Raw genomic sequence first — 27671 nt, 5'->3', positions numbered from 1 at the left:
TTCGATTCCTTCAAAGATCAAACTGCAATTTAAGTGGGAGGCTATAGTGGTGGGTTGCTGTGTAGTCTTTCCGGAGATTTGGGTTCCATGGGTGAGTCCTAAGGACTCTACCATAGGGTGGTTCCCCAACATAAAAATAAAATAAAATTTGTTTGTATGCAACTGCGACTTCTGATTGGTTGTATTATAGAGCAAATGGCTTATAGACAAGTCAGTGATGAACTGATTAAATTGGAAAAAATATGTTAGTGGTTTTGCTTGATGATCAAAATCTGTGTTTGAAAATTATTCTGAATATGATTTACATAACTAATTGCAGTCTACGTCCATTTTTTTTATCATGTTTATTCCGTTGATTACTTCTGCATTCTGTAATTGGAAATTGGAACTGTTTGATACTACGTTAGTCATTAAAATGGCACGATAGAAAGCCCACGATAGAATTGTTTGCTTAGTTTTTCACTGTTTATCTTGTTAAATTCCTATATTGATGAGAGAGCCAATAACAATGTATTTTGCATCGCATATTAGTCTATTATGGGGTATCATTTTGTTTAGGCTAAGTAACTTTATGATGCTTATGAACTCTTAGGGGTTAGCTCAAGTGGTAAATACATTGGGCTTGGGAGTATGTTCTTCTAAGTCTAAGGTTCAAATTTTATTGGATGCAAACAATCTCTAGGAGTCATCAGATTGAGAGATTTTTTTCTTAAATTACCCAAAGTGCACTTACGGAAAACTCCTTATTGAGGACGCAATCTCCTTGATGACTCGCTCTCTAATGAAAAAGAAACTCTGAATTTTCTGGAAAAAATTAAGACAAAAAAAATTTATTCTAATTCACTGAGAAGCGTTTGGAGCATGGTGTTGGTACAAGACCATTGCTCTGCTGGAGGAGTCAAGAATGTTTCCTACTGCATTTGATCTCACGGGGTCTGGTATTGAATTGACGGATGAAATAGCGTTGCTACACTGGCAGAGTATCCAAAGCCATTGATTGCTTATCTATAGGTCCTTCCAGAGGATGAAAGGGTCATTCTGGTCGATGCATGCATTTCTTATCCATTGGAACATTTTCCACATAAGATATAAAAAACAATCTTCCTTTGTGCTACAGGGTATCCAATGGCCAGAGGCCTTTTGATGTGTTTGTTGAAGAGCTCGATTCTGCAGAACATTTCATGCAAGAATCGAAGTTTCTGATTTATGGGAACAGAGAAGACAAACCTCCCACGGGATTCATGTTTGAGAAAGAGCAAATGAAAGGATTATATTTCAATCAGTTCCCAACGATTGACGTTGCTTTAGCTTGGTATGTAAGTTAAGCTACCATCTACGAATTTTTATTTTTATTTTTATTTTTTATTTTTATTTTATTTTTTATAATAGCTAGATATATAAGAAGAAAGATCCTCATGCTAATACCGTTTGTGAAATTGTCTTTGGGGGTGTAGTTCCAAATCACTACAAGGGCAAGCAACACACACATGTTCCTCTGGATATTGTAGTTTGCAGTGTGTTTAGGGCTATTTCTGGATGGTACAGGATTAATCTACTCAAAATTGTGGAAAATCAATTGATATAGAGACAAGGCTTGTGGCCTTTCGATAGAGGAAGGAAAAAAATAATGATGGAAATCAATTGGTGTTGCCGATATATTCCACTGCTGCATCAGTATGCTTTTGGTCTTTTGTCCCAAACTGAAGATACAGCTATCGTTCCAAACAGATACACTATACCACCTAGATAAGGTGGTTTTGTGCCTATTACCTACCTGGTGCAGCAAGAAACTGAGCCTTAGTCTTGAATTGATTTCTGATGTTCCCCGCGATTGCCCTTCTCTCAAGGTTCTTCCTTGTGGAATACTTCTTTTGTGGGGGATGATGGCCTATCTGAGATTGCTAAAGGATGCCATTTGTTGGAGAAGTTTGACTTTGCCACTACACCTCAATATCTAACAAGGGATTTGATTACAATTGCATAGAGCTGCCCCAATTTGACTGCATTGAATATTGAATTTTCTCCATCTACTTCAAGTGCTATGGATGAAAGGGCAGGGGCTTTATTTATCCAACTGAAATTTTGGAAGAAGTTTATTAACTTTTATTGATTGCTGGGTATGTTGTTGTTGTTGTTGAATGGGAAGGAACAGACCCTTAAGTTGTATTAATGCTCTAAACCTCGAAGACAAAGTTCTTTAATGGGAGGGGATTTATTATGAACTCGATTGTAACAATGTCATTTGTGGACGAACGATATGAACCTAAGTTGCAACGCAGCGTTTCACGCCCTGGGACATTTGCATTTCAATTCCTTGTAGTCGTTTTAATTCTGAAGTTGTTATTTACCTTTCTCGTGTCATCTAGTTATTAATCTTGTTAGTTATCCCTTCGAGGAATATAGGGGGGAATTGTCTGGGCATCTGAAATCTAGTAGTCATTTGAAGTATTTTCCTTTGGAGGTCTGGGCTCCTCAAATGCCCCTTTGTATCTACAGTAGATTGGAATTTATGAAGTATTTCATCCTTATTCCATAACTTTTTCTTGTTTTACATTTACTATTACAATCAGCATCTGTAAGAGAAAGGCCTATAACAAGAGGGAAAAAAAACTAGATGAAAATCAATCATATTCTTTGGTCGTCAAGAAAGCAAAGGAAAGAAAAATGAAAAGAAAAAAGTTGGGTATTATATGGAGCCATAGGCTAAGTGTGAAATAAAAAAAAAAAAAAACAGTCAAACCTCAATTTGTCAGGCCTTGGTTTTCTTAGAAACCAAATGGGGAAAAGAAAAACCAATGTTTTTAATTTTGTACCGTACCGGTCGGTACGGTTGAAAATTTTCATTTCGGCCGTCCGGCCGGTACAGGTACTACATGTGTTCCGTACCGGCCAAAATACCGGCCGTACCGGACAGTACCGGCCGTTTCGGCCTAAATTTCGGCCGGTACCGGCCGATATTTCAGCCTGTGTTTTTTTTTTTTTTTTCGTTTTTCAAACTATAAATTTATTTTTTAACCCCTAATTCAGACTATACTATTTACAATTTATATATATATGTATTTATATATAATTTATTTATATATAAACTATTATTTTGAAATATAATTTTTATATATATTTATATATATAATTTATTTATATATCAACTATCCCGAAACGTTATCCCGAAACGGTACCGGTATCGAAATATTTCGTTCCAGTACCTTGACCGGTACATCGTCCGGTACGGTATTCAAAACATTGAAAAAAACCCTAAAAGAACAAATAAAATTGAAGAAACCCAACTCAGAATCAATGAGTGATAGGAAGGAAGAATAAGACCTCAGAAATAAGATTAAGGTTTACCTGTTGAGTACTGTTAGAGGAGGAGGATGAATAAGACGACGAAGGGCTGCAGCAGAAGCTGTGGCCATTGAGGCAGTAAAAAATCCTGGTTTCTTTGGTTTCTTCATTTTCTAGAGATACAAATTCTAGTACTACAAGAGAAAAAGAAACTGCAGTTTGAAAGAGAATTTTCCTAGCAAGAAAACTGGAGAGAAATGGAGAGAAAGTTGGTATTTATGTGGCAACTCTCCTTGCCATTTTTTTTTAGAAAAATTCTATTCCTAAGTCTCATACATCACACACCATCATTTTTATGATTTTTTTAATTTTATTTTCTTATTAAATGTGTGGTATATGAATTATGAGTAAAATAATTCAATTATTTTAAGAATAATAAAACTAAAAAAAACTTTAAAAAAATAAAAAATAAAATAAAAAAATTATGATATGTAGTGTATAGGCTTCTGAATAACAATACTTTTTTTTTTTTTTAAAATATAAACATTGACTTGCCAAAATGAGTCGTACATAGTACCTCCGCACTTGTGCCAGCAGAATTGAAAGTATAAACATGTTGACTTGCATTTGTAACTCACTTCTCATATGCCTTTCGTATCTTTTACACTTCTGATGTGTGCTTATAAAAAAAGAAAAACCAAATGTGGTTTGACTTTATAATGCATCACATAATAAGTGATTTACTTGTGTGATGTGCTGCGTATTATGCTTGTATTAAAATAACTCAAACCAAATGTGGTTATTGTCCCGCCTTTTGCTCATTTGCTATACGAGTTTTGCTATTCATCATTCTTATACATCATCCATCGTATTTTTTTATTTTTTAAAATTTTTGTTGGTTTTATTCTTCTTAAATTAATTAATTATTATATTCATCATTTATATACCATATATTTGATAAAATAAATAAATAAATAAATAAATATGATGTGTGAAGATGATGAATAGAATTTTTCTATACCTTTTAAATGCTATTAACAAAAATCAAGAGCACACAAATTGAATTATTGACGAATTCAACACATTATTGAAGAGAAGTTTGCACATTTATTTGCATAAAAGGATATTTCTATTTACACTCGGCTGCTCCCAATTCTTCATACCTATCTTTTATTATTATTATTATTATTATTATTGTCATTAGAGATAAACTTATGGCCGGTCGGTCTGTTATCTCCCTAACAACAGCCATTCAATAAATAAATGACACGTAGGTCTCCCATTTCAGCTCCACTATAACTGAACTACAGGCTATAACTCCCATTTCAGCTCCACTACAGTGACCCTTCCCCTCTCTCGAAACCAACCAAACGAAGACCTCTCCCAAAACATAGAATCATGCAGACCCTCCCAATGGAAATAAAAATATCAGATCAAATAAAAATGAAAATAATCGATTGGTTAAAAATAGAAATAATCTTTTTATTTAACCTCGATTTTTTTGTCTTTGATCTCTCTCTCTCTCATAAAGAAAGTAAGCCGAAAGAAATGAAATTCATGAATTTGTTGTGGGAGATTGCTTGGGTTTTATTATTAGGTGGTTGAGTTTTTGTGTTTTGATTTGTAAAGAGAGTGAACAATGATATTATATCGGCAAAAATGACATCCCCACCTCCAGGTGATATGGGTTATTGGGTTTATTCAAAACGGTTGTTCAGATGATTTGGATTTGTCTCAATTTTTCATTGTGAAATCAAATCTAAAGAAAATAGAAATGGAGAAGATGAGGGCGATGGTTGTTTCGAATCTGATGGAACTTGGTGGCTATACAAATGGTGTGGTGTTGTGCAGTGACCTTAAGTTGGTGTGACAACACCGTTGTTCGGTAGTGGCGGCGATGGAACTTGCTGTCGTGCGGGAGTTTAGATAGTTTTGTTACGAGCTCACTGTTGTTCAATATGTTTTTTTCTTATTCTTTCTTTCACATGTGGATTTTATTACATGTGATGTGTCTCATTAACTTATCTTATGAAATACTGATGTGGCAATTTCTTATTGGAGGTTGTTAAACTCCCAAGAACATATTGTCAGTTCCGAAAAGGGACTATTGTTATTATTATTAACTTTTATATTTTTAGTGGAAGGGGTTATTGGATTCAGGATTTTACATCTAAAAAATACTGGTCTCGAATATAATAAATTGAAAGGAAAAAAAAATACATAACTAAAATGGAAAATATATCCACTTTTTTGTGAAGTTATTTATCAATCCTCGAAATTGTTAATTCTAAAAATAGGAATTAATCTAATAAGTAAAAGAAAATATCAAATCAGATGATAATGTTGCACAATGATTTTTTAGATGTAAAATCTGAATCCACCCAAGAATTGCATTAACAATATAATTTTTTTCTCTTGTTTCTTATTTTTAAAGTATTTTTTTATGTATTTAAAAAATAAATAAATAGAAAATACAATACGAAAAAATAAATAAACACAAATCTAAAGAAAAAAATCAATATAAATGATAGTGTCCCCCTACTATTTTACAAAAAATTTGTATGAAACTTATGTATTTGAGACTTACATTAGTATTACTCTTTTCTATTATATACAGGATGGCTCTACAACCACCACAGGAAGCTCTTGTTGGGGCTCCCGCTAGTTCATTTTCCTTGATTTTTTTTTTCTTTTTTTTACATGTATATTTTTAATACTTTTTAATATTTTTTTAATAAAAAATTCATAATATTATTAAAAAATACTTACTTCATTATTAAATAAAAAAAAAACCTAGCGGTAGCCCCCGGGAAGAGTAGCTTTTTCTTTATATATAATATGAGATTTAGATAGTGAAATGAGATGAGATGATTTTAGATGAAAGTTAAAAGTTGAATAAAATATTGTTAAAATATTTTTTTAATATTATTATTGTTTTAAGATTTGAAAATATTAGATTATTTATTATATTTTATATAAAAATTTATAAAAATTATAATGATAAAATAAGATAAAATGATATGGTTTTGATAGCAAACTGAGAAAACAATTTGGACTAAAAACAACACTAGCGTCCATAGTGGTACAATGGTCATTTCCGCACTAGATTAATCGCTGCCATTAGCCCTACGGATACCCCGTAAATATAAAACAAATTAAAAGCTAGGGCATTATACTCCTCATCCCCGCCCCGCGTGATACAGCGCCTCCATATCTAGGTTTTCACTCTCTATCTGAGCACGTAAAGCCATGGCAGACGTTGAGATTGGGATCCCTCAGGATCCGGTGCAGGCTCACCACGATGTTAAGCTCTTCAACCGCTGGAGCTTTGATGACGTTCAGGTACCCATCTCTGTCCAAATCCTCCAAATATTTAGCTTTTCGGATTTCAACTTTAGGATTTTACGCTCTGTAACATCTGTTTGGTTTTTTTAAGAACATAAAATCACCATTGGGGCAAAATAAAACCTGTATAAGTGCAGAACGGATATTGGTTGTAATCGTGAACTGGGTTTTGTGGTGTGACATTTGACACAGATTTATTTCTTTTGCACGAGCGTTTACTTAACTGGCTTAGTTATTCGTGTTTAGTTTTTTTTTTCTTTCGAGTAATTTTAGTGGGTTTATATATATATATATTCTTTTGGGGATTACATCCATCATGGTGGGATTCTACTGTTGGCTGTAAATACTTTCTGTTCGGTTTTGAGTGATAAACGAAATATTTTCTTTTCTTTAATAACCGATGACTTTAGGTCGATTATAATTCTCTTTGATGAATTGGTTAAATTTCTGTGCTTCTTGTTGAGGTGTCCTATCACTGCTTGGTTTGTGCTTAGAAGCCACGTTTCTTTAGTTTGACACTATATGTTGTGTTGTGTAGCTTGGTTACCATGATATGTTTATGTAACTCACTTGTTGTCCCTTATTTTTATTTTCGCATTATTTGTTCAGCTGCACTTGTTAGAAGTTATCCCCACCTACACTGTTGTGATTTTGCTTTGACATGCTTGCTTTAAAATTTTTCCCCATTTAGGTCAGTGACATTTCACTTGTCGATTATGTGGGAGTTGTACCTGCCAAGCATGCTACCTATGTTCCTCACACTGCTGGAAGATACTCAGTCAAGCGTTTTCGGAAGGCCCAGTGTCCAATAGTTGAGAGGCTTACAAACTCTCTGATGATGCACGGTAGGAACAATGGAAAGAAACTCATGGCTGTCAGGATTATTAAACATGCAATGGAAATTATTCATTTGCTGACTGATCTGAACCCCATTCAAGTTATTGTTGATGCTGTTGTCAACAGGTATGCTAAACGAGTACAATCTTTTCCCTTCAAGGAAGAAAAATTTGGTGGTTCAGTGTATGCTAAATCTGTGTCCTTTAACTTTTGCATTTACTAATGGACAATTTTAATTGAAAGAAGTTTTTTTTTGGGGAGGGGGGGATGCGGAAAATGCAAGAGGGAGTTGCAGTTTAATAATATGACATGTACTGATGCAATGCTTGGGCAATTTAGTGATTGGTTTAGGCTCCCTGCCAGTGATTCAATTTAGTGTTTTTAAAGTTTGACGAATTTCATAGTTACATAATCTTCTGAATATGTATTCTACTGCAGTGGACCCCGTGAAGATGCAACCCGTATTGGCTCTGCTGGAGTTGTTAGGCGTCAGGCTGTCGATATTTCCCCGCTGCGCCGCGTAAATCAGGCTATTTATCTCATTACAACTGGAGCTCGGGAATCTGCATTCCGCAATATTAAGACCATTGCCGAATGCTTGGCAGATGAACTTATTAATGCTGCCAAGGGTTCCTCCAACAGGTAAATAAGAGCTTAGTTAATTGAAAACTTCCCGTGCTTTGGTTTATTTGTTGACTCTTTATTACGCAGAACCTCTTTTCATTCTCTCCCTGATTCGTCACATTTGTGCTTTCATGCTTTTTTACATCATTACGTAAATGAATTTTTCCTTTGTTTGTACAGCTACGCCATAAAGAAGAAGGATGAGATCGAGAGAGTTGCCAAGGCAAATCGTTGAGGGATCAGATTAGAAATTTCTATACCCTTGACGAGGGGTTTTGGCTTGTTATTTCTAGTACTTCAATTATCTGTAGAAGTCTTGAACATGGTGGTTGGTGTTTTTTTGGGGGAACGAGGATCTGCTTTATGTTTGTTTTGAGTTTATATCTAATTTATGGATATTGAGTAAGCTTTCAAGTGAGAAATGTTTACTTTTGTTGTTGAGTGCGATCGCCTTTCAATTTCACAAAATTATGCTGTTCATTTGGAAGGCATCACCATCAACAATCTTATGCCCCCATCTACACGGGGGTATGTCATGCCCATTCTTTAGGCCGACTGTCATAACACAAAACATTTTGACATACTTGGCAGTTTTTAAGTAACCTCATCTTCATAGATTCTTGACATGCACTGTAAATTGCAGTTTTCATGGTATTGGTGAAATACTTAATAGACATGGGTGTGGTCTGGACAAGGACGGTGGTGACGGTATTCCAGTATGCAGAAATCGATCAACTACTTGTCTAATGGCATTAACGATAACTTGAGGACTGAGTGTAATTATGGGGCTCAGATTCAGGAAGATGCTGTCGGGAAGAAAGAAATTGGTCATAATATTGTAGAAAAATGAAAAAAAAAAAAACATATTGAAGCAACTTTATGTAAAATGGAGTCATATATAAAATGACTCAACTTTTGTTTGATTTTTTTTTTTTTTTTGTTTAAAATTTATGATCCTAATGGATCTGCAAACTTCAATTCCAAATTTGAAAGAAAGTGACTTGCAAAATGAGGAAAGGGAATTTATTCGTGGGATTTGTGGATGAATTATGTTACGTACAATCATTTTTACGTATTTTTTATGAACTCCACTGATATAATTGGTCAAAATAGTTATTTTATATTAAAAAAAATGATGCAATCAATCACATTAGTGAAGTATGCAAATGAGTACGCAAAAATGACTGCACATAGAATTTTTATTTGTAGATCTCTTCCAATTCCAACAACTAGGTTATTGAATAGGGAATTTCCTAATTTCTTTTCAGAGGCAGTTATTTTTTAGCTTCGTCCTTAACATGTTGATTGATAAATTAATAGTTTGGCTTACTCATTCATGTTATAAAGTTTGAACCCTTCTTGATACGACGTCGATTTGCTTTTAAGAGTAATGATACCCTAAAAAATATTTCACCCTCACCTTCCTTACTTAAACCTCTCTCTCTCTCTCTCTCTCTCTCTCTCTCTCTCTCTCTCTCTCTCTCTCTCTCTCTCCTTCCTTTATGAAGCTTGTTCGAATGATTACAATATGAACCTTGTCCAGGAATCCCTCGCTGAACACTCTATCGTTGGATTTCGCCTGTTGGAGATCTTAGGATCTTTTTTTTTCTTATATATATATATATGTATTATATATATAAGTAAACTAAGATCTCGATCATCCCGATACTCGAACAATGGATCGAGTAAGGCAGAACCGTCAGCAGAGAACCCCTCCTAACCATTGTCAAGCAGCTCAGACACTACAAACGATATTCCCACACCCTCGAGGTATCCCTTCCCCCAAATTGCACTTTTCCTTTTCTGTGGATCAGAATATGTGAAACGCATAATCTCAAATGGTTTCGTTTCTTTATTCAGATAAGTATATTTGTGTTGTTAAAATCACGTTTTGAGACTTGAGAGTGACACTTTGATTTTACGATGGAGTGAGATAACTACTTGGCTACATGATGGAAACACCTTAAAGAAACCTTTGCAAGTATAACCACTACATTAGTTTTTGGATGAGTTGGAAAAGGCTACCATGTTGAGGCGTTGCTATGAGCTCCTTATGGCTTATTATTATGAAAGGTTTATAAGTACTAGTGACAAGTTTGGTCTTGTGGGATTAGGTGTTTGTCCCGATACAAACACCCATACATATAGTCTTTTTAATTTAGTAAGCAAGAATTGTCTCTCAGCAATTGTGGTATTGATGCAAGTGAGAGTGAAATATCGGAGACATGTACAGAATAGCCCCTGCATGCTTTGGCTAAGAGCTCATAACATGCAAAATCTGAGTGCCTCCTAATAGCATTAGCGGCTTGTTGTGCATGCCTTACTAGGATTCAAAATAGTTGAATCCTTCTTCGGGATGAATGAAAAGGTTGTTGAGAGCTCATAACAAGCAAGCATAACATGACAGAACAGTCCCTGCATGTTTCTGCTGAGAGCTCATAACAAGCAGAATTTCAGTGCCTCCTAATAGCATTAGCGGCTTGTTATGCATGTCCTACTAGGATTCAAAATAACTTAATCCTTCTTCGGGATGAATGAAAAGGTTGAGATAATTTCTCAATTAATGTCAAGTTGCGGGTCCTGAATATCCAGGAATACCTGTGCAATTATTGTGAAGAAAGTTATCTTTTCTTTTTTCCCGATGAGTATTCTGAAGATAGTTATAATAATATTCTAAGACTGTTTCTAGCATTAATCTATTTTTTACAAGTAAAGAAATTTTTTTTCTTATTATATAAAAACTAATAATCCTGATTGTCATATTAGCTATTTTTATTAATAGGTATCTATGTGGATGACTAAAAAAAGGTACTTTGACCTTTCATCCCGTGATATTGCCATCTGACTATATCGGATTACAAAAGTTCATGGGATAGAACAAGCTGAGAATTATTTCAGTAATGTGCCATAAAGTTAAGAGCTCTTGAGGTTTATAGTGCTTTTCTCAACTACTACGCCCATGTTAAACATGTGGAGAAGGCAGAAGCTATTATGCAAAAAATGAGAGATTTGGGGTTGGATAGGACAACAGTGTCTTACAATGTTTTGCTTAATCTCTATTATCAGAGTAGAAATCACGAGAAGCTGGACATTCTGGTGCGTGAAATGGAAGAAAAGGGCATCCCATTTGACAAATTTTCATTTGGCATCAGGCTCAGTGTCTGTGCAACTACTTCCGACTTTGAGGGAATCTACAAGATTCTACGAAGGATAAAATCCAATCCTATTGGTATTTTGAATTGGACTGTTTATGCTATTGCAGCAAATGCATACACAAAAGTTGGGCTTTTGGAAAAGGCTTCGGCAATGCAAAAGAAATCTGAGAGATTGATAACTACCAAAAAGAAGGGTTTAGCATTTGACTACCTTCTCACACAATACGCGACAATAGGTAAGAAAGATGGAGCGGTAAGACTCTGGGAGGTTTACAAGAAGAAGGAGGTAATATACAATACCGGATATAAGAGTATCATAAGCTAACTGTTGAAGTTTGATGACATTGAGGGTGCTGAAAAGATATATAATGAGTGGGAATCCAAAAAATAAACCCATGATATCAGGGTTCCCAACCACTTAATGATGCTTTTTGAAAAAAAGGACTTCTGGAAAAAGCCGAAGCCCTTGTAAACCGGGTGATGGTGAAAGGACTGAAGCCTAATGTATGGACTTACTATTATTTGGCAACAAGGTACATTCAGATTGATCAAACTAAACAGGGAGTCGAAGCAATGAAGGAAGCAATTTTGGTCTGTGAGTCATGGTGGAAGCCAAACAAGTAAAGTTGAGCTACCTGTCTGGAGTACTTCGAATGCAAAGGAGACATGGAGGGAACAATGGAATTTATTGCATTACTTAGGGATAAGGATATTGTCTCTGCGGATTTTTTTGACAGACTGTTGAATTATATAAAATATAGTAAATCAAGCTTGGTTGTACTTAGTGAGATGGGAGGGGATGCTTCATTTGGAAATGGAGAAACAATGGGACTTTTGGAGCCCAAGGAGGAAAGCGGCGATTACAAAACAAGTAGCAGCAATGCAATCGGGTAAAAGACATGTTGTGTTTGTAGAGTTGTGTCTTTTGGTAGGTTCATGAACTAGAGTGAAGATTCATCTTGAAAGAAGTGATTTATGTATTTGGGGTATTCATGTACTTGGGTGTTCGTGTACTAGGGAAGTTCATGTATTAGAGTAAATGCTAGGTGAATCTACAAGCCAATAAATACCCATGTATATATTGGCACAAAATAAGCCACTTGAAAAGTAATTCAGTTAGAAAAATTTCAGAAATAGTATCTCCTCTCTTTCCTCTAGGATATAATATCAGTTTTTCTCCTCTGACAAATTGGTGTCGGAGCTAGAACTTTCTAAATCTTGAAGATAGCCAACTCGTCGTATCCGTTTCAATTTTCGCATTTGACAAATGAGAATTATGAGAATTGGGGCATTCAAATGAAGGCTTTGCTTGGATCTCAATATGCTTGGGAGATCGTAGAGAAATGTTATGAGGAGCCTAGAGATAAAACTTCGTTGATTCTTAATCAAAAGGAGGCTTTGCAAAGGTTGCGGAAGAAGGACCAACAAGCTCTCACGCTCATCCATCAATGTTTGGATGAAGCAATATTCGAGAAAGTGGCCAAAACCACTACTTCCAAGCAAGCATGGGAGATCTTACAAAAATCCTATCAAGAAGTTGATAAAGTGAAGAAGGTGCAGCTCCAAGCGTTACGAGGTGAGTTCGAAGTCTTTCGTATACGAGAACCTGAGATGATTGCGGATTACTTTCCAAAATTGTTGGCCACTATGAATCAAATGAGTAGATATGGAGAAAAGCTAGAGGATATCCGGGTGGTTGAGAAGATTCTTCACTCGTTGCATTCAAAGTTCGATTATATTGTGGTGGCTATCGAAGAGTCGAAAGACTTGGAAACGATGACGGTTGATCAACTCATGGGATCTCTTCAAGCCCAATAAGAGAGACTCAAGAAAAAGAAGGAAGAAGAAGAAGGAAGAACCTATTGAGCAGGTTCTCACCACAACGCTCTCTGTAAAAGAGAAGCAATGAGAGCATGATAGAAGTCAACGAGGAAGAGGACGTAGATATGGACAAGGAAGAGGAAGAAGAGGACAAGGACGAGGAAGAGGAAGAGGAAGAGGCGAACAAAACAATTAAAACGCCAACCATGAAGAGAGAGGTCAATCCTCAAAAGGTTGTGGCAAAGGAAATTACTTAAGGCAGAATGGGCAACAATATGACAAGTCCAAAATCAAATGCTACAATTGTCAAAAGTATGGCCATTATGCTTCGGAGTGCTGGAGTTCTCTTAACAATGCTGAAGAGAAGGCGAATCACATTAAAAATGAAGAAGTGGAGCCCACTTTGCTACTAGCCTACAAGGGAGAAGAAACGAGCAAATCGAATTTGTGGTATCTTGATAATGCTACAAGCAATCATATGTGTGGAGACAAAAGCAAGTTCGTAGAGCTTGACGAATCAGTGAGCGAGAATGTCACTTTCAAAGATTTGTCAAAAGTTTCCATCAAAGGGAGATGTACGATTCTAATTCAGTTAAAAAATGAGAGCCATCAATTTATGCCAAATGTTTATTATGTTCCAAGTATGAAAATCAACATTTTGAGTTTGGGGCAACTCTTGGAAAAAGACTATGAGATTGAAATAAAAAATGTTAGTCTTTTTCTAAGAGATGAGAAGAAGAATTTGATTGTTAAAGTGTCCATGACAAGCAACATGATGATGTTTTTGCTTGATATTCAAACTGATGTGGCTAAGTGCCTCAAAACTTGTCTAAAAGATATGTCTTGGTTTTGGCATTTGAGGCTTAGGCATGTGAATTTTGGTGGATTGAAGTTGTTGGCTCAAAAGGAGATGGAGAAGGCTTGCCGCCTATTGATCAATCCGATCAACTTTGCAAATGGTGTCTTGTTGGCAAACAATTCCCGAAGAGCTTTCCAAAAGAATCATTTACAAGTGCAAGTGAGCTGCTCCAACTTGTTGATACTGATGTTTGTGGACCGATCAAGCCTTCTTCATTTGGTAAAAATCGATACTTCCTCTTCTTTATTGATGAATTTAGTAGAAAAACGTGAGTATATTTTTTGAAAGAAAAATATGAAGTGTTTGATGCTTTTAAAAATTTCAAAGCACTTGTTGAAAAACAAAATGGCTATGAGATTAAGGCTTTGAGATCAGATAGAGGGGGTGAGTTTACATCAAATAAATTTAATGAGTTTTGTGAAGCACATGGGATTCGTTGGGCTTTGATGGTGCCAAGATCACCTTAACAAAACGGGGTGGTTGAAAGAAAGAACAGAACGATTCTCAATATTGCTCGAAGCATGTTAAAGTTGAAGATGATGCTTAAAGAGTTTTGGCCGGAAGCGGTTGATTGTGTTTATTTATCAAATCGTTTTCCTACAGTAAGTGTAGAGAACTCAACTCCCCAAGAAGCATTGAGTGGAAGAAAGCCAAGTGTTTCCCATTTGAGAGTTTTTGGAAGTATTGGCTATGTGCATGTGCCCGATCAAGAAAGATTCAAGCTTGATGATAAATGCAAGAAACACATCTTCATCGGCTATGATCAAAGATCCAAAGGCTACAAGCTTTATAATCCAAGCACTAAGAAGATGGTCGTTAGTAGAGATGTGAAATTTGATGAAGAATGTTTGTGGGATTGGAGTGATAAGGAAAATTAAAGATATGATTTCTTTCCCTTCCCTGAAGATGAAGATTAATGAAATGATGTACAAGAACTCACGACACATTTTCAATCACCAACAACTCCTAGTATTCCTTCATCATCTTCTTATGAAGGAAGTTATAGTGAAAGGCAATTCTGAATGAGAAGTTTCCAAGATCTTTATGAGGTAACGGAGAATTTAAATGATGATCTACATCTTTTTTTTTTCACTTTACCGATTGTGAACCAATAGGTTTTGAAGAAACGGCACAAGAAAAAAGGTGGAGAATTGCCATGGATGAAGAGATCAAATCAATCAAGAAGAATGATACTTGGGAATTTGCGACTTTACCAAAGGAACAAAAGCCCATTGGTGTGAAGTGGATTTTCAAAGTAAAGAAGAATACCAAGGGATAAGTAGAAAGATTCAAGGTGAGATTAGTGGCCAAGGAATACAGCCAACGTCCCGATATTGATTATGGAGAAGTCTTTGCCTCTGTTATACGATCAGAGACGATCCGAATGATTATTTCTCTTGCAGCTCAAAATAAGTGGAAGATTTATCAAATGGATGTCAAATCGACTTTCTTGAATGGAATCTTTGAGGAAGAAGTTTATGTAGAGCAACCTATGGGTTATGTGGTCAAAAGGCAAGAAGATAAAGTGTTGAAGTTAAAGAAAGCCTTGCACGGCTTAAAACAAGCACCAAGGGCATGAAATAGTCGAATTGACAAATATTTTCAAGAGAATAGATTTACCAAATGCTCGCATGAATATGCTCTCTATGGTGTGTGAAAATAGAGACATTTTACTTATTTGCATATATGTTGATGATTTAATTTTTACTAGAAGCAATTCAACCATGTTTGGAGAATTTAAAAAAGCTATGACAAGAGAATTTGAAATGACTGATATTGGTATCATATCTTATTATCTTGGCATTGAGATCAAACAAATGGAGGATGAAATTTTTATCTCTCAATAAGATTTTGCAGATGGAAGATTGTCAATTCGTAAGTACCTCGGTTGAATATGGAGCGAAATTGTCCAAGCATGAAGACAGAGAGAGGGTAGACCCCACAATGTTCAAGAGTCTTGTTGGAAGTTTGAGACACTTGACTTGCACAAGATCCGATATATTTTATGGAGTTTGACTTGTTAGTCGATATATGGAGTCACCAAGCACAATGCATTTCAAAGCAACTAAGAGAATTTTACGTTATCTAAAATGTACTATTGATTACAGCATTCTTTATTCATTTTCTAATGAATTTAAGCTTGTGGGGTACAATGATAGTGATTGGGCTGGAGACTTGGATGACTGGAAGAACACTACCGGTTTTGTGTTTTATTTGAGAAATACGGCATTTACTTGGAGTTCTAAGAAGCAATCAATTGTGACGCTTCCACATGCGAATCTGAATATGTTGCTGCGACATCTTGTTTTTGTCATGCAATTTGGCTGAAAAGATTATTGAAATAGCTACTTCTGCCACAAGAGGAAGTCACAGAGATTTTTGTTGATAACAAATCGACACTTGCATTGGCGAAAAATCCGGTCTTTCATGATAGAAGCAAGCATATTGATACAAGATTTCATTTTTTTCGAAAATGCATTGTCAAGAATGAAGTATGAGTCAAATTTGTGAAGACCCATGATCAAGTTGCATATATTTTTACGAAACCTCTCAAGTATGATACTTTTAACAAGTTGTAAATGTTGATCGGAATTACCAAGAATTAAGTTTAAATGTGAGTGTTGAATAATAAACTTAATTTAGTAAATGTTAGATGAAGAGTTGTGTCTTTTGGTAGATTCATGAACTAGAGTGAAAGTCCATCTTGAAAAAAGTGATTCATGTATTTGGGGTATTCATGTACTTGGGTGTTCATGTACTATGTATTAGAGTAAATGCTAGGTGAATCTATAAGCCTATAAATACCCATGTATACATTGGCACAAAGTAAGCCACTTGACAAGTAATTCAGTTAGAGAGATTTTAGAAATAGTCTCTCATCTCTTCTCTCTATAATAGAATATCTGTTTTTCTCCTCCAACAAGATTCTCATTATTTATTGCCAATGGACTGAAAATGAAGATTGAGTTTTGAGTAGAGTCCTGCATATATTGTGGTCTTTTTTCGTTGTGTCTGCATCTTTTATTACTGTTACTTATACCCAGGCCACTGCTTAAAGTTGGGAACGTTCAACCAATGAAAATACTATATGCTAGTGTATAGTAATATGTAAGTCAGAAAAGAGCTATACTATTATATTTAACATATGTTCATTACCAGATGCCTTGTTCATTTCATTTTATTCCCATGGCATCTGTACATTATCTAAAAATGCTGAACCTAAACATTCCATGGCCACTACTACATGACATTCCGTATATATAAATCACATAGGCTTACTGGTAGTTTTCCATATTTTATTTTATTTTTTTCCCTTTTCTTCTCGTCGAACGTATTTATGAACACAAATTCTGATAATCCATCAGTAAAGTTTCAATACTTTAATGCAAAATAACTTTGAGCTAAAATAATTTGAGACGGGATCAAGTTTTGACTGCAGATTCATTGACAGGTTGATTGAAGAAGTCCTTGCTTGATAACCACTGCCAGAGGGATAATTAGGACTTGTTTAGCTATGAAAGTGAATGTCGGGCAACAATATGCAGTGTGACTAGAGGTGGTAATATGTGACATAACTTGTGAATTCAACACGACAACGATACGGAATTAGCGGATTTGAGTTTGATGTTAATGGGTTTGGATCAAAATTGGTTGATCCGTTAATACACAATTTATAAATGGGTCAACCTACTTAACACGAAATCAACCCGTTTTGACCCGTTTAGAATTTATTTCAAAATTAAAATTTTATTATTGTTAAGTTGTAATATTGATATTTCTCAGTATGCTTATATTTTTATTGTTTTTATTGTTGAGATTGTAATTTTAGACTTATACTCATATTTGTTATTGTATATTTTGTAATATTAGTTTTATTATATGTTAAAATTTGAAAAATATTAATATATATATTTTTAAGATATTGTGGTTATTAATAATTATATATCTTAACTTTTATGATAAATTATGTTAATCAGGTAAAATGAGTTATGTATATTAGTTCAACCCATTTATATGAAACAAACTGGTTTAAATGAGTGGTGTCGTGTTAATATATTTATAATTAATTATTAAACGGGTTAAAAATGGTGACACGACGCGATACAACACGACCCGTTTTCTAAATGTGTTGGATTTGGATTTAGAAGTTTGACACGTTTAACTTAACGGATTAAGTTCTGGTTGATCTATATAATCGAATATTCATGATTTAATACGACACGAACACAATCCGAAAATTTGATTTGCCACCCCTAAATTTGACTGGTATATTCAGTTCACCCATCACTATTTGTCAAATCTATTGCTTTTTCCCACGTCCGCTTCGCCAAAGTCTATGGCCGGAGACCTCAAACCTTTCGAAAATATAAATGTGGATGGTTTACAAAATGTAAAAGATGGATATGGTCGACTTTATATAGCTTTTTCTCGAGGGTAAGATCCCGCAATTCCTCGCAAATTGATTGCACGTTGCACTAATCCGGTCCCATTTTAAAGCAACCCATGGACCATGGTAGCATCTCTGTTGGATCCGGTCTAATGAAATATTTTTCAGTCAGAGCCCATGAGCCCAATAGGTCATTTCCATGATCCACAAATCAAACAAGTTGGAGTTTTATATTTTACCCACCCGATCTGTTATCTGGAAGTATCCGGGCTCGGTTTTGGACTTTCGAGAACTTGGGAGCATATGCTGGCCGGCTGGGCACTCCGAGCAACAATTTTCAAACAAAGTCAGTCCCAGAGAGAAGAAATTCACCGAAATCCCAGAGAGAAGAAATTCACCGAAAATGAGACCCAACATTGTTACGGAGGTAACCGCTGATCCACTACTTCATTTGCAGTACTTATTTTGGTTCCTACTTTCAGTGAAGCATATTGTTGATGATGCGTGGGGACCCCTAACTTCAATCTTAGCGCTGTTTGGTTGCTGAGAAAACCTGGGAAATGAAAACAAAATCGTGATTTTTCTCCCGAATGTTTTTGGTAAAAATTTGTACTTGAGACTACGTAAATTGCCGCATTTGGGCTTAGTTGGACTGACTCTCTTTTTTGGCAACCAAAAAGTGGGAATCATACATAATTTTGTTTGAATTTGTTCTCTGAGTAATTAGAAGAAAGTTATAGATACTTTATTTTCCAATTTGAATTATGTGTTGGATCAGGTTTGGGATTTCTGAAATTTAGCAGGAATTATGGATTCTAATGGAAACCCTAATTTAATTTTAGTTTAGGCTGTTACTTAATCTTTTTCATTTTAGTTAGGAGTATTTTTTTTTTGGTAGTTGCTTCAGGCAACGAAGTTTCTTCAGTACACATTCTTAGGCATTGGAGAAATTAGCCTTTCTCGGGCCATACATTTAAGTAATTTTTGGGTGGGTTTTTAGTGGCTTGGACATGGATGTGCACGAAAATATTTTCTGGTGATGACTGACTTCTAGTTCCTAGTAATGGCATCCTTTATTCTCTGTATAAGTGTCTTCATGAGTAGTTTATAAGTGCTATAGTGCTATAGTAGATTGGTATGTAACTTCAGGAAAACTTCCAGGAAGGTAGAAAGTTGAAACAAGCATTTGCAGTTTGCTTCTGGTGTTGTGTCTAGTAGCACCCTCTAGATGTTTTCAGTGATATTGATTGTTACAGAAAAGAAGACGTCTGTGTTTTCATATAAATTACTTGTGGTTCAATGATGATTAAATAAGACACTTGTTTGAATTTAGAAGTGGGTTTTAGAATGATGTTAGAATATCCCTAGAAATAAAAAAGCATGGTCATTCTTCTTCTCTTACCTTGAACTGGTGCTAAAAAGCTTGATCATCATTTTGACTCCTCATTTCACATTCCTAATGGTGTAAAGATGGTGCTTATCTCCCTTCCTCCAGTTTTTCCCCTTTTCTAAATAAAGGTCCATCCTTATCCCCTCAATTCTGATAATGCCACTTTCACATCAGCTTTGAATGGATATGTGGTTTACTGGTCGGAATAAATTTTTCTTTAGCTCGAGTTATTAAATTCACACTGGTTTTGTGTTGTGGTGTACAGGCAGGATTGCCTACTAGGGTGGGCCAATGGTGGGATGGCATTCCATTCCTTACTTCTTCTGTGGTGGTTGCTTGTGGGATTATATACCTGGTCTGCCTCTTAGTTGGATATGACTCCTTTTTTGAAATATGCTTCTCGCCCTCAGCTGTTTTATCACAGTTCCAAGGTACATTCTGGCAGATTGGGTATGACTGTGGGCTTTGCCTACTTCTGTGAATAAAATTTATTGATAATCTATCAAAAAATAAAAAAAAAGATTGGGTATGACTTGTTTTAAAAGAATTATGTTCTTATTAATAAAAAATATTTCAAAGCATTGCTGGTACATTTGAATTAAGATTATTTCCGATTAAATCACTGATCATTGTTGACTTTTTTTATAATAATTATTTGTTGGCTGTCAATGAAAAAGACTATATATTTTTCTTATTCCGTTTCTGTATCTTTTATGGTTTATCCCTCGTCTTCTGAAAGTGAGTTGTGTCAGTCTTATGGGAACTGACCTTACTCTTTTTGTTTCTTACAGTTTACAGGATTTATACCTCCATCTTTTTTCATGGTTCACTGCTTCATGTTCTGTTCAACATGATGGCGTTGGTTCCTTTGGGTTCTGAATTGGAGAGAATCACGGGATCTGTCCGCTTGTTGTACATGATCATTCTATTGGCTACAAGCAATGCTATTTTTCATCTTCTCATTGCACTAGTGGTGGCACATAATCCTTTTCACCCTTATCTGTTTCTCATGAATGAGTGTTCTATAGGCTTCTCAGGAATCTTATTCTCTATGATTGTGATCGAAACAAGTTTGAGCGGAGTCCAATCTAGGAGGTTGGTCAGTCTGATGCTTAATTTAGAAACATATGTGATGATTACTTTTAAGTCTCTTCAATTACTGATAAAAAAAAAAATAATCTCTTCAATTATTTCATCATTTTACAGATTCTATATTTCATGAATCTGAGAGAATTTACCTATCACAAAAAAAAAAAAAAAGGAGAACTAAATTTTGAAATTCATTTTGCACCATGAATTCTGTTGACTCAATATTATTTTCATTCAGTAGACATAGCGTTGTTTCTTTTAATTTCACCCATTTGTTGGGTATTCTTATTTACAACTGTTTGCTGTTGTTTGACAGTGTCTTTGGACTCTTTAATGTGCCCACCAAGTGGTAAGTGCTTATCTGGAGTTTAGTATCTTTTTTATATGATGACATAAAAAAATATTGGGAAATGATATTTGCAGTCGTGGAGTGCTCAAGTATCGCACAATCTTTTTAAAAAAAATGAGTAAATACGGGACCTACATGAAAAAAAACTTAATTTTTTAATAGTGGACCCCACTCTTTTTATAAAAGATTGTTCGTCGCTTGCACACTCCACGACTCTATCTAGCATCACTCAAAAATATTATCCTTATATAGTGTATTGAATGTACTTCCTTGGTAATTTCTATTGGGGTGTCCTCTTATTTTGTTGTACTAATATTTTATTAGTTTCTTATAGAAAGTAATGTATTGAAATGGGACATGAATATTTGAATTATATGTTCCAGGTATCCGTGGATCTTGCTGGTCGTGTTCCAGCTTCTGATGACAAATGTCTCATTACTTGGACACCTATGTGGAATTTTGTCTGGATTTGCATGTGAGTCTCTTCCTTGTTTGAGATATCTCTCTCCCTCATCCCCTTTCTATTCCACCATTTTATGTAAGAAACTCAGTCGAAATTCTAAAAATGGTGTCTTTAATTTCAGATACTTATGGCTTATTCAACTTCTTAATGCCTGGAACATCTTTTTATTCTTCCATTGAGGCCTCTTCTTGGCTTGTAAGTATCTTTATGAAAGCTCTTGTGATCACATGGACACTATGGGAGAAGTAAAATCTTATGCTTACTTTCTTAACTTTAGTATAGACAAGTTTGAGGCGGCTGTCAATGGACATGGAACTTTGTGTGGGAGGTGGGGTGGGGATGATAGACCCACATCATTTATCTTTATGCCATCAAGCTTGGATTTATCTTTCAATGCACCTTTGCATTTTTTGCGCCCAAGTTGTCCTTTCCCATTCCTACAGAGTTTGATACTTTAACATCTTTTAAGGACTACAGGGAGAGACCTAGGAGTCCATTCCCTCTTCCCGTGAGTGTATAGGGAGAGTACGGTCTTGGAAAAATTAAATTACTTGTGGATGATGCTCTGATGGACCAACTTGACCACTAGAGTTTCAAGTCCATTCCCTTAATAAAGCTCCAGGCATTTGGTGGGCTGGGGTGTGTACCATGTTACTTAGAGAAATATGGTATGGCTATATCTAGCTGGTCACCACCTTTAGCTCCTCGAAATAATTGTTAAGATTGCTAGATGGAGGACAGGCGTGTATAGCCTTAAGTTCAGAAAAAACATTGTCTTGAAAAATAGAAAAACAAAAGTGGAGGGAGAGAAGGATGCTTCTACTTCCATGGGAACTATAAATTAGGCTTCATTTACTCTCGGGGGGAGGGGAGCCCAATAGGGGCTTAGTCCTGAAAGCCATGTAAACCGTATTCTTCCTCCACTCTGGCAGGAGTGAGGGAATGGATTCACTCCCCCCGAGCAAATGTGCAGGCAGAGAGGACTAGAGCTCGTGGTCTATTTTATTTAAAGCGGTAATATAATATTTTAGCGCCAACTATTACAAAATAAAAGAAATTGAAGCTGTTAGATGTAAAACTTATAGTTAGTTCCATTTTTTACTTTTTTTTAATAAGTAAAAATATTATATATATATATATCAATAAGAGTAACCAAGTACACTGGACGTATACAAAAAAACACCTAACCTATACCAGAGAGCTCCTAATGACCCAAAAAGCCTGTGAAAAACTACTCAAAATACACCAAGCCCGAATTGGAATAAAACACACCTCCCCAACCCCAACCCCAACCCCAACCCCAACCCCTTGTTTCCCGTAAGACTAATACTCCACCCAAAACTCCCTCTGCGAGAATGTCTTCATAATGCCCTCCCTTTAGTCTTCTCTCGACTTGAGCTACCACCCTTAGGGCCCGTTTGTTTTCAGAGATGAGATGAGATGAGATGAGATTAAAGTTAAAAAGTTGAATAAAGTATTGTTAGAATATATTTTTTAATATTATTTTTATTTTGGGATTTGAAAAAGTTGAATTTTTTATTTTATTTTGTATTGGAAGTTGGGAAAGTTATAATGATTAGATTAGATTAGATGAGATGAGATGAGGTGTTTTCTGAAAACAAACAAGGCCTTAGCGTCGTAGTTGATTGTCCAAGAAAGACGCTTTAACTCCCTACTTTTCTTAAAACTTTGATTTGGTTTCAAGTGAGTGGTTCGCCTCAATCGCAGTGAGTTGTGCTTTAAATTGGTCTTCACATCCTTCATGTGAGAGCCCCACAATATGTTGAATCTCGTTAACCTTATGCAAAACCCAATCCGATGGTGAACCTGTTATATTGTTTATCAGAGGAAGAGAAACCAGGAGAACAACATTATCCCCAGACACAGTACCCAACTGCACTCCCGACTCTAGACATTCCTCCTCATAAGGCACCAACGACAAACCCATAATTTCCTCCCCACCATATCCTGCATTCAAATCCCGAATCTCCTCGTCTGCTATATGGTTGATGTCCATTGTTGTTGTCACCATTAAAGGTTCCTCCCCTCCATCAATGAGGACATTGCTTGTGTGTGTTTCACCCCCTGACGATCCTTTTTGTGCCACTTTATTAGACCCTACTGCTCCCTAAGGAGGCATAGAGCAAGTAGGGGAAGCACTACGTTCTGTTATCCCATTTTCATCTTCTAAAAGAGGCTCGTCAGTTTCTTCCAAAGTACTCAAGACCCTGGAAGGACCCCCATCTTTAATTGAAAGTGAACCCTGGAAAAAAGTACCAACCCCATTAGTAACTGGTGACTGAGGGCAGTCAGACAACAAGCTACCGATGTCCTGAGTGACACCGGCATAAACAGTGATGTCGGCGTTCAACGACCCTATCTGTGACGGCATTGAAACGCTCTTTGCCAGCGCACTTGAGGCCTTCAAACCTGTAGAGTTCCATCTTTTACTTTTCTTGATAAAGTTTATTCCTTTTCAATTTTTATTAGATTGCCTGCATATTTGCCTTTTATAGTTGCTCAGTTTGCCTCATAGCACCTCAAATAACTCATTTTGATCTTTCTGCACCAATCAAAAATTCTTTTAACATGTTGCATACAGGTGCATAATTTTCTCTTTTTTTTTTTTTTGAAGTAAAATATTTTCTTCATTCTAATTGAAGAATGGGCTTAGCCCAAGTCCGCTGGTGCATAATTTCATTTGAGAGATTATAATTGTGAATCATCTTAAAGAAGTTGCTTTAAAAAAGGAAATATCTTTTGACAGGCTGTCGGTGGAACAAAGTTTTTATGCAATCGTATTCTATGGTTTAGATGAGGCACATAAATAGTAATATGGACTGTAATTTGCATAATGTTGCTCAGGCTTCTTAATGCTTTTTTGGTGAAGCTTCTCCTCTTTTTGGAATGTCAATTAGTTATTCTTTGTAAAGATTGCCTTGTGCAACGTGTATGGGTAATTGCATAAAGATGACGTGCTATATATGGCGGTATCTGCATATGTTGGGAAACCTTTTGTTGTAATTGTGCATTTATAATATGGATAAACCTTAGTGAATATGATCTTTCGAATATGATTTTCAGTCATCTTGCATAAGGCGACCTAAATTTATTCTTTGCACTGGTGGGAATTCAGCAGGCTACATCCCTACACATTCGAGCCAAAATACAACTTCTAGGTAGCTTATGCTTTTCACAGTCCCTTATTATTGACAATCCTACTAGAAACATAACTTGATATTATTTCTGGAACAGTGGATTATTGTCTGGAAATATTTGGAGAAATTGGTCCTCATGGATGCCCCGAAGGGAATCATTTGCTCAGGTATTGAGTGAATCACCTTTTTGGGATCTCTTTTGTAAGCATTCAAGATGTTTCCTGCAGATTTTCTTTTCATGATGTAAATGGCGGTTCACTTTTTTTAATCTCAGCTTTTGCAAATTAATTTAGAGTTTTATCTTTGAAAGGACCAAACTCTTGCTCTGATCTTTAAGGAATTTTTTATATATTAGGATGAGCAATCTCCTTCTGTTGCATAAGTTTACTAAATCACTAATTACTAGTTTTGGATCATCATCTACATCAACTTGTGGTGGCCGATAGGTAAGGAGTAGATGGACAATCTGCCTTTCCAAAGCTGATTCCTTTATGCCTAAATTTCAAATATTTTCTGCAAATTAAGATAGAGTGAGGGTTAATCCCGAGTGAAATTGGAGTGGTGGATGTCAAGTTCCATTCACTGTTCAAGTCAATGCGTTTTTGTCTCTTTACCTTTTTTTTTAAGAAGCTGTCCATTTTACCCCTGAATCCTCTATCAGTCTTGACTAAGTAATATGCTCATTTTTTATCGCATGCAGTCAACTCAGGACAATCAAAGATTTCCAGGGAGGGGGAGGACACTTGGAGTTGTGCAAAGTCAAACAGTTTCTGCTGATAATTCAGATTCAAACCTACAGGCTAGACTCTTGGATAATAGCAGCCCAAATCATTCTTTGGATGTGGCAGCAACTGGTACAGGACAACGGTTATCTGATGGAAGGTATTAGAAAAATTATTTCTAGCACGCTTTATGAAATGGTTGTTGATTATAGGGGTGATACCCGCATGGTGCGGGGCAGGGTGGACCCTTCCCTGCACCTTGCCACACCATGCGGGGGAAGGTTTTGGAACCCCGCACCCTGCCCCCGGTGCCGGAGGGCAGGGTCAGACACGTCATCTGCCTCGCCCCCCGCCCAGTCCAATGCTTTTCATGGCCCATTGGGCCTAAAAACTATTTCTGCTTCCAAAAAAATATTTTTGGACCCAAATTATCACATAATTTAAATTGTAAATTAAAATTTATGTTTACAACAAAATTTTAAAAACTAATAAGTAATAACATAGTTTTTAAACTCATTAGAATTGTATTCACTTCATTGCATTGCCTTGGCCTCTTGCAATGTAATGACTTGAATACAACTTCAAGTCTTCAACAAATTGTATATATTTTACTTACTTATAAAAAAAAACAAATTGTATATATTTACTTACAATTTATTTATATAAATATTTAAAAATATTTTTTTTTATATAGTGCGACGGTGGGCAAGGAGGGGGGGGCCCTGCTGGGGTCATCCCGACCCCCCCCCCCGCCAAGCTTTCTCCTTGCGGGGCAAGGTGGACGGGGTAGCAGGGTGCGGGCCCCCACTGCCCACCCCTAGTTGATTATGTTTACTTTACATGACTTTGAAACCTAATGAAATGAATGAGGTCCACTTACAATTGAGTTTTATCCTAAATTTCATCTACTAATTCCGAGGCTCTTGAATTTGATTAAGATTTCCTTCAGTTTGCAATGTTTTACCAAATGAGAGGTGTTGACTTCACCTGTCACTTAAAAACTTTTCATAATGCCTTTTAGATTACTGCATTAGGTCCAGGGACCAATACCTAGGAGCTGGCAATATGCGTTCTTTGCATTTTTTTGGTCGATGTTCATCTCTTCTTTGTTCTTGATAGTGTAGGCGGCAAGCAGCGGATAATCCAGCGGCTTTAGTCCCTGCACGCCATCAGGTTTCTTTAGTAAATTGACTAGTTGGATTTTCCTTTTAACATTCTTCTTTCTCATCTGCTTTGAATATCTCTTTGTTCACTCGGCAATTGAACAGGGTTCAGTGGCTTCCGAAGAAGAAATCCAAAAACTTGTATCAATGGGCTTTGAAAGGGTAAAGTTGCATCACCCTACTTGTTCTCATTATTACCCATTTCGTCAGTATATTTTTTGGTCTCCTTTTTAGTTTTTGGTAAATTTTGCAGCATGGGGGATTTATTGTAACCCACAAAGTTTGTGGTCACATTTTCGTTAGCAAATTGCCCAAACATGGCTAATCTTATGCGATTAGTTTTTATGCTTCCTATTGTGCAAATATGTGAAATTTCAGATGCTTGGCAATCTAAATTCTAATGTCATAGGGCTGTTTCAGACACAGGTAGAAGTTGCACTAGCAGCTGCTGATGGGGATCTGAATGTGGCGGTGGAAATTCTCATGAGCCAACAGGTTAATGTTTTAGTTCCATTTCGGCTATTAACTTAATATTCATTATTCTTGCCCGTTCTAATTTTGGGAGCTCATGTTATATCTGCAGGGATAAAATGCTAAACGAGCTTTGATTTCTCGTTTACACCTGCCATGAGCTCAGTTCCGTTGGCCTGGTTGCCGCGTCCTATCAGTGATTGGATTGTGCATTTGTGTTTTCCCAATACCCTTCTTGTAGCCATTTATACAGGCTGAGACCGACGAGGGAAACATATACAAACTAACTCATGCTAAACAGTATTAAAAAACGAAAAACAAACAGCCACAAAAAGGGTTTGTAAACATGTTTCGACTAACCGAAACATTTGGAGTCAAATTAATGTGTATCTTTACTTTTTTCCTTCAAACTCGTTTATTGTGGTCTTTGCTTTTGAAATCCATAATCCAAAACAATGTTCAACTCTCTCTCTCTCTCTCTCTCTCTCTCTCTCTCGTATGTTACCCATAAGGGCAATTGCCTCAATTCCTGGTGCTGGTATGACCTGGCTAAAGA

General features: G+C 36.0%; 2 protein-coding genes and 1 pseudogene across 2 annotated transcripts; all 3 read left to right on the top strand.

Annotated features, from left to right (window-relative positions):
* Positions 1-87: 87 nt before the first annotated feature.
* LOC109011961 lies at positions 88-1727 on the top strand (annotated as a pseudogene).
* A 4704-nt stretch (positions 1728-6431) lies between these two features.
* Positions 6432-8532, top strand: LOC109011907 (40S ribosomal protein S5). Its single transcript, XM_018993289.2, has 4 exons — positions 6432-6624; positions 7319-7590; positions 7903-8106; positions 8269-8532. The coding sequence occupies exons 1-4, from the start codon at positions 6532-6534 to the stop codon at positions 8321-8323; spliced, it is 624 nt and encodes a 207-aa protein (XP_018848834.1). The 5' UTR covers positions 6432-6531; the 3' UTR covers positions 8324-8532.
* A 10040-nt stretch (positions 8533-18572) lies between these two features.
* Positions 18573-27583, top strand: LOC109011904 (rhomboid-like protein 15). Its single transcript, XM_018993284.2, has 13 exons — positions 18573-18737; positions 19966-20131; positions 20492-20795; positions 21106-21138; positions 21522-21613; positions 21723-21796; positions 24686-24780; positions 24857-24926; positions 25460-25641; positions 26606-26654; positions 26750-26806; positions 27065-27139; positions 27228-27583. Exons 1-13 carry the CDS (start codon positions 18714-18716, stop codon positions 27231-27233), a joined length of 1227 nt encoding a protein of 408 aa, XP_018848829.1. The 5' UTR covers positions 18573-18713; the 3' UTR covers positions 27234-27583.
* Positions 27584-27671: the final 88 nt, after the last annotated feature.

This window comes from Juglans regia, chromosome 3 (assembly GCF_001411555.2).
Source record: "Juglans regia cultivar Chandler chromosome 3, Walnut 2.0, whole genome shotgun sequence".
NCBI classification, from domain to species: Eukaryota; Viridiplantae; Streptophyta; class Magnoliopsida; order Fagales; family Juglandaceae; genus Juglans; species Juglans regia.
Note: the sequence above shows the minus strand (reverse complement) of the source record. Positions and strands in the feature narration are given on the sequence as shown.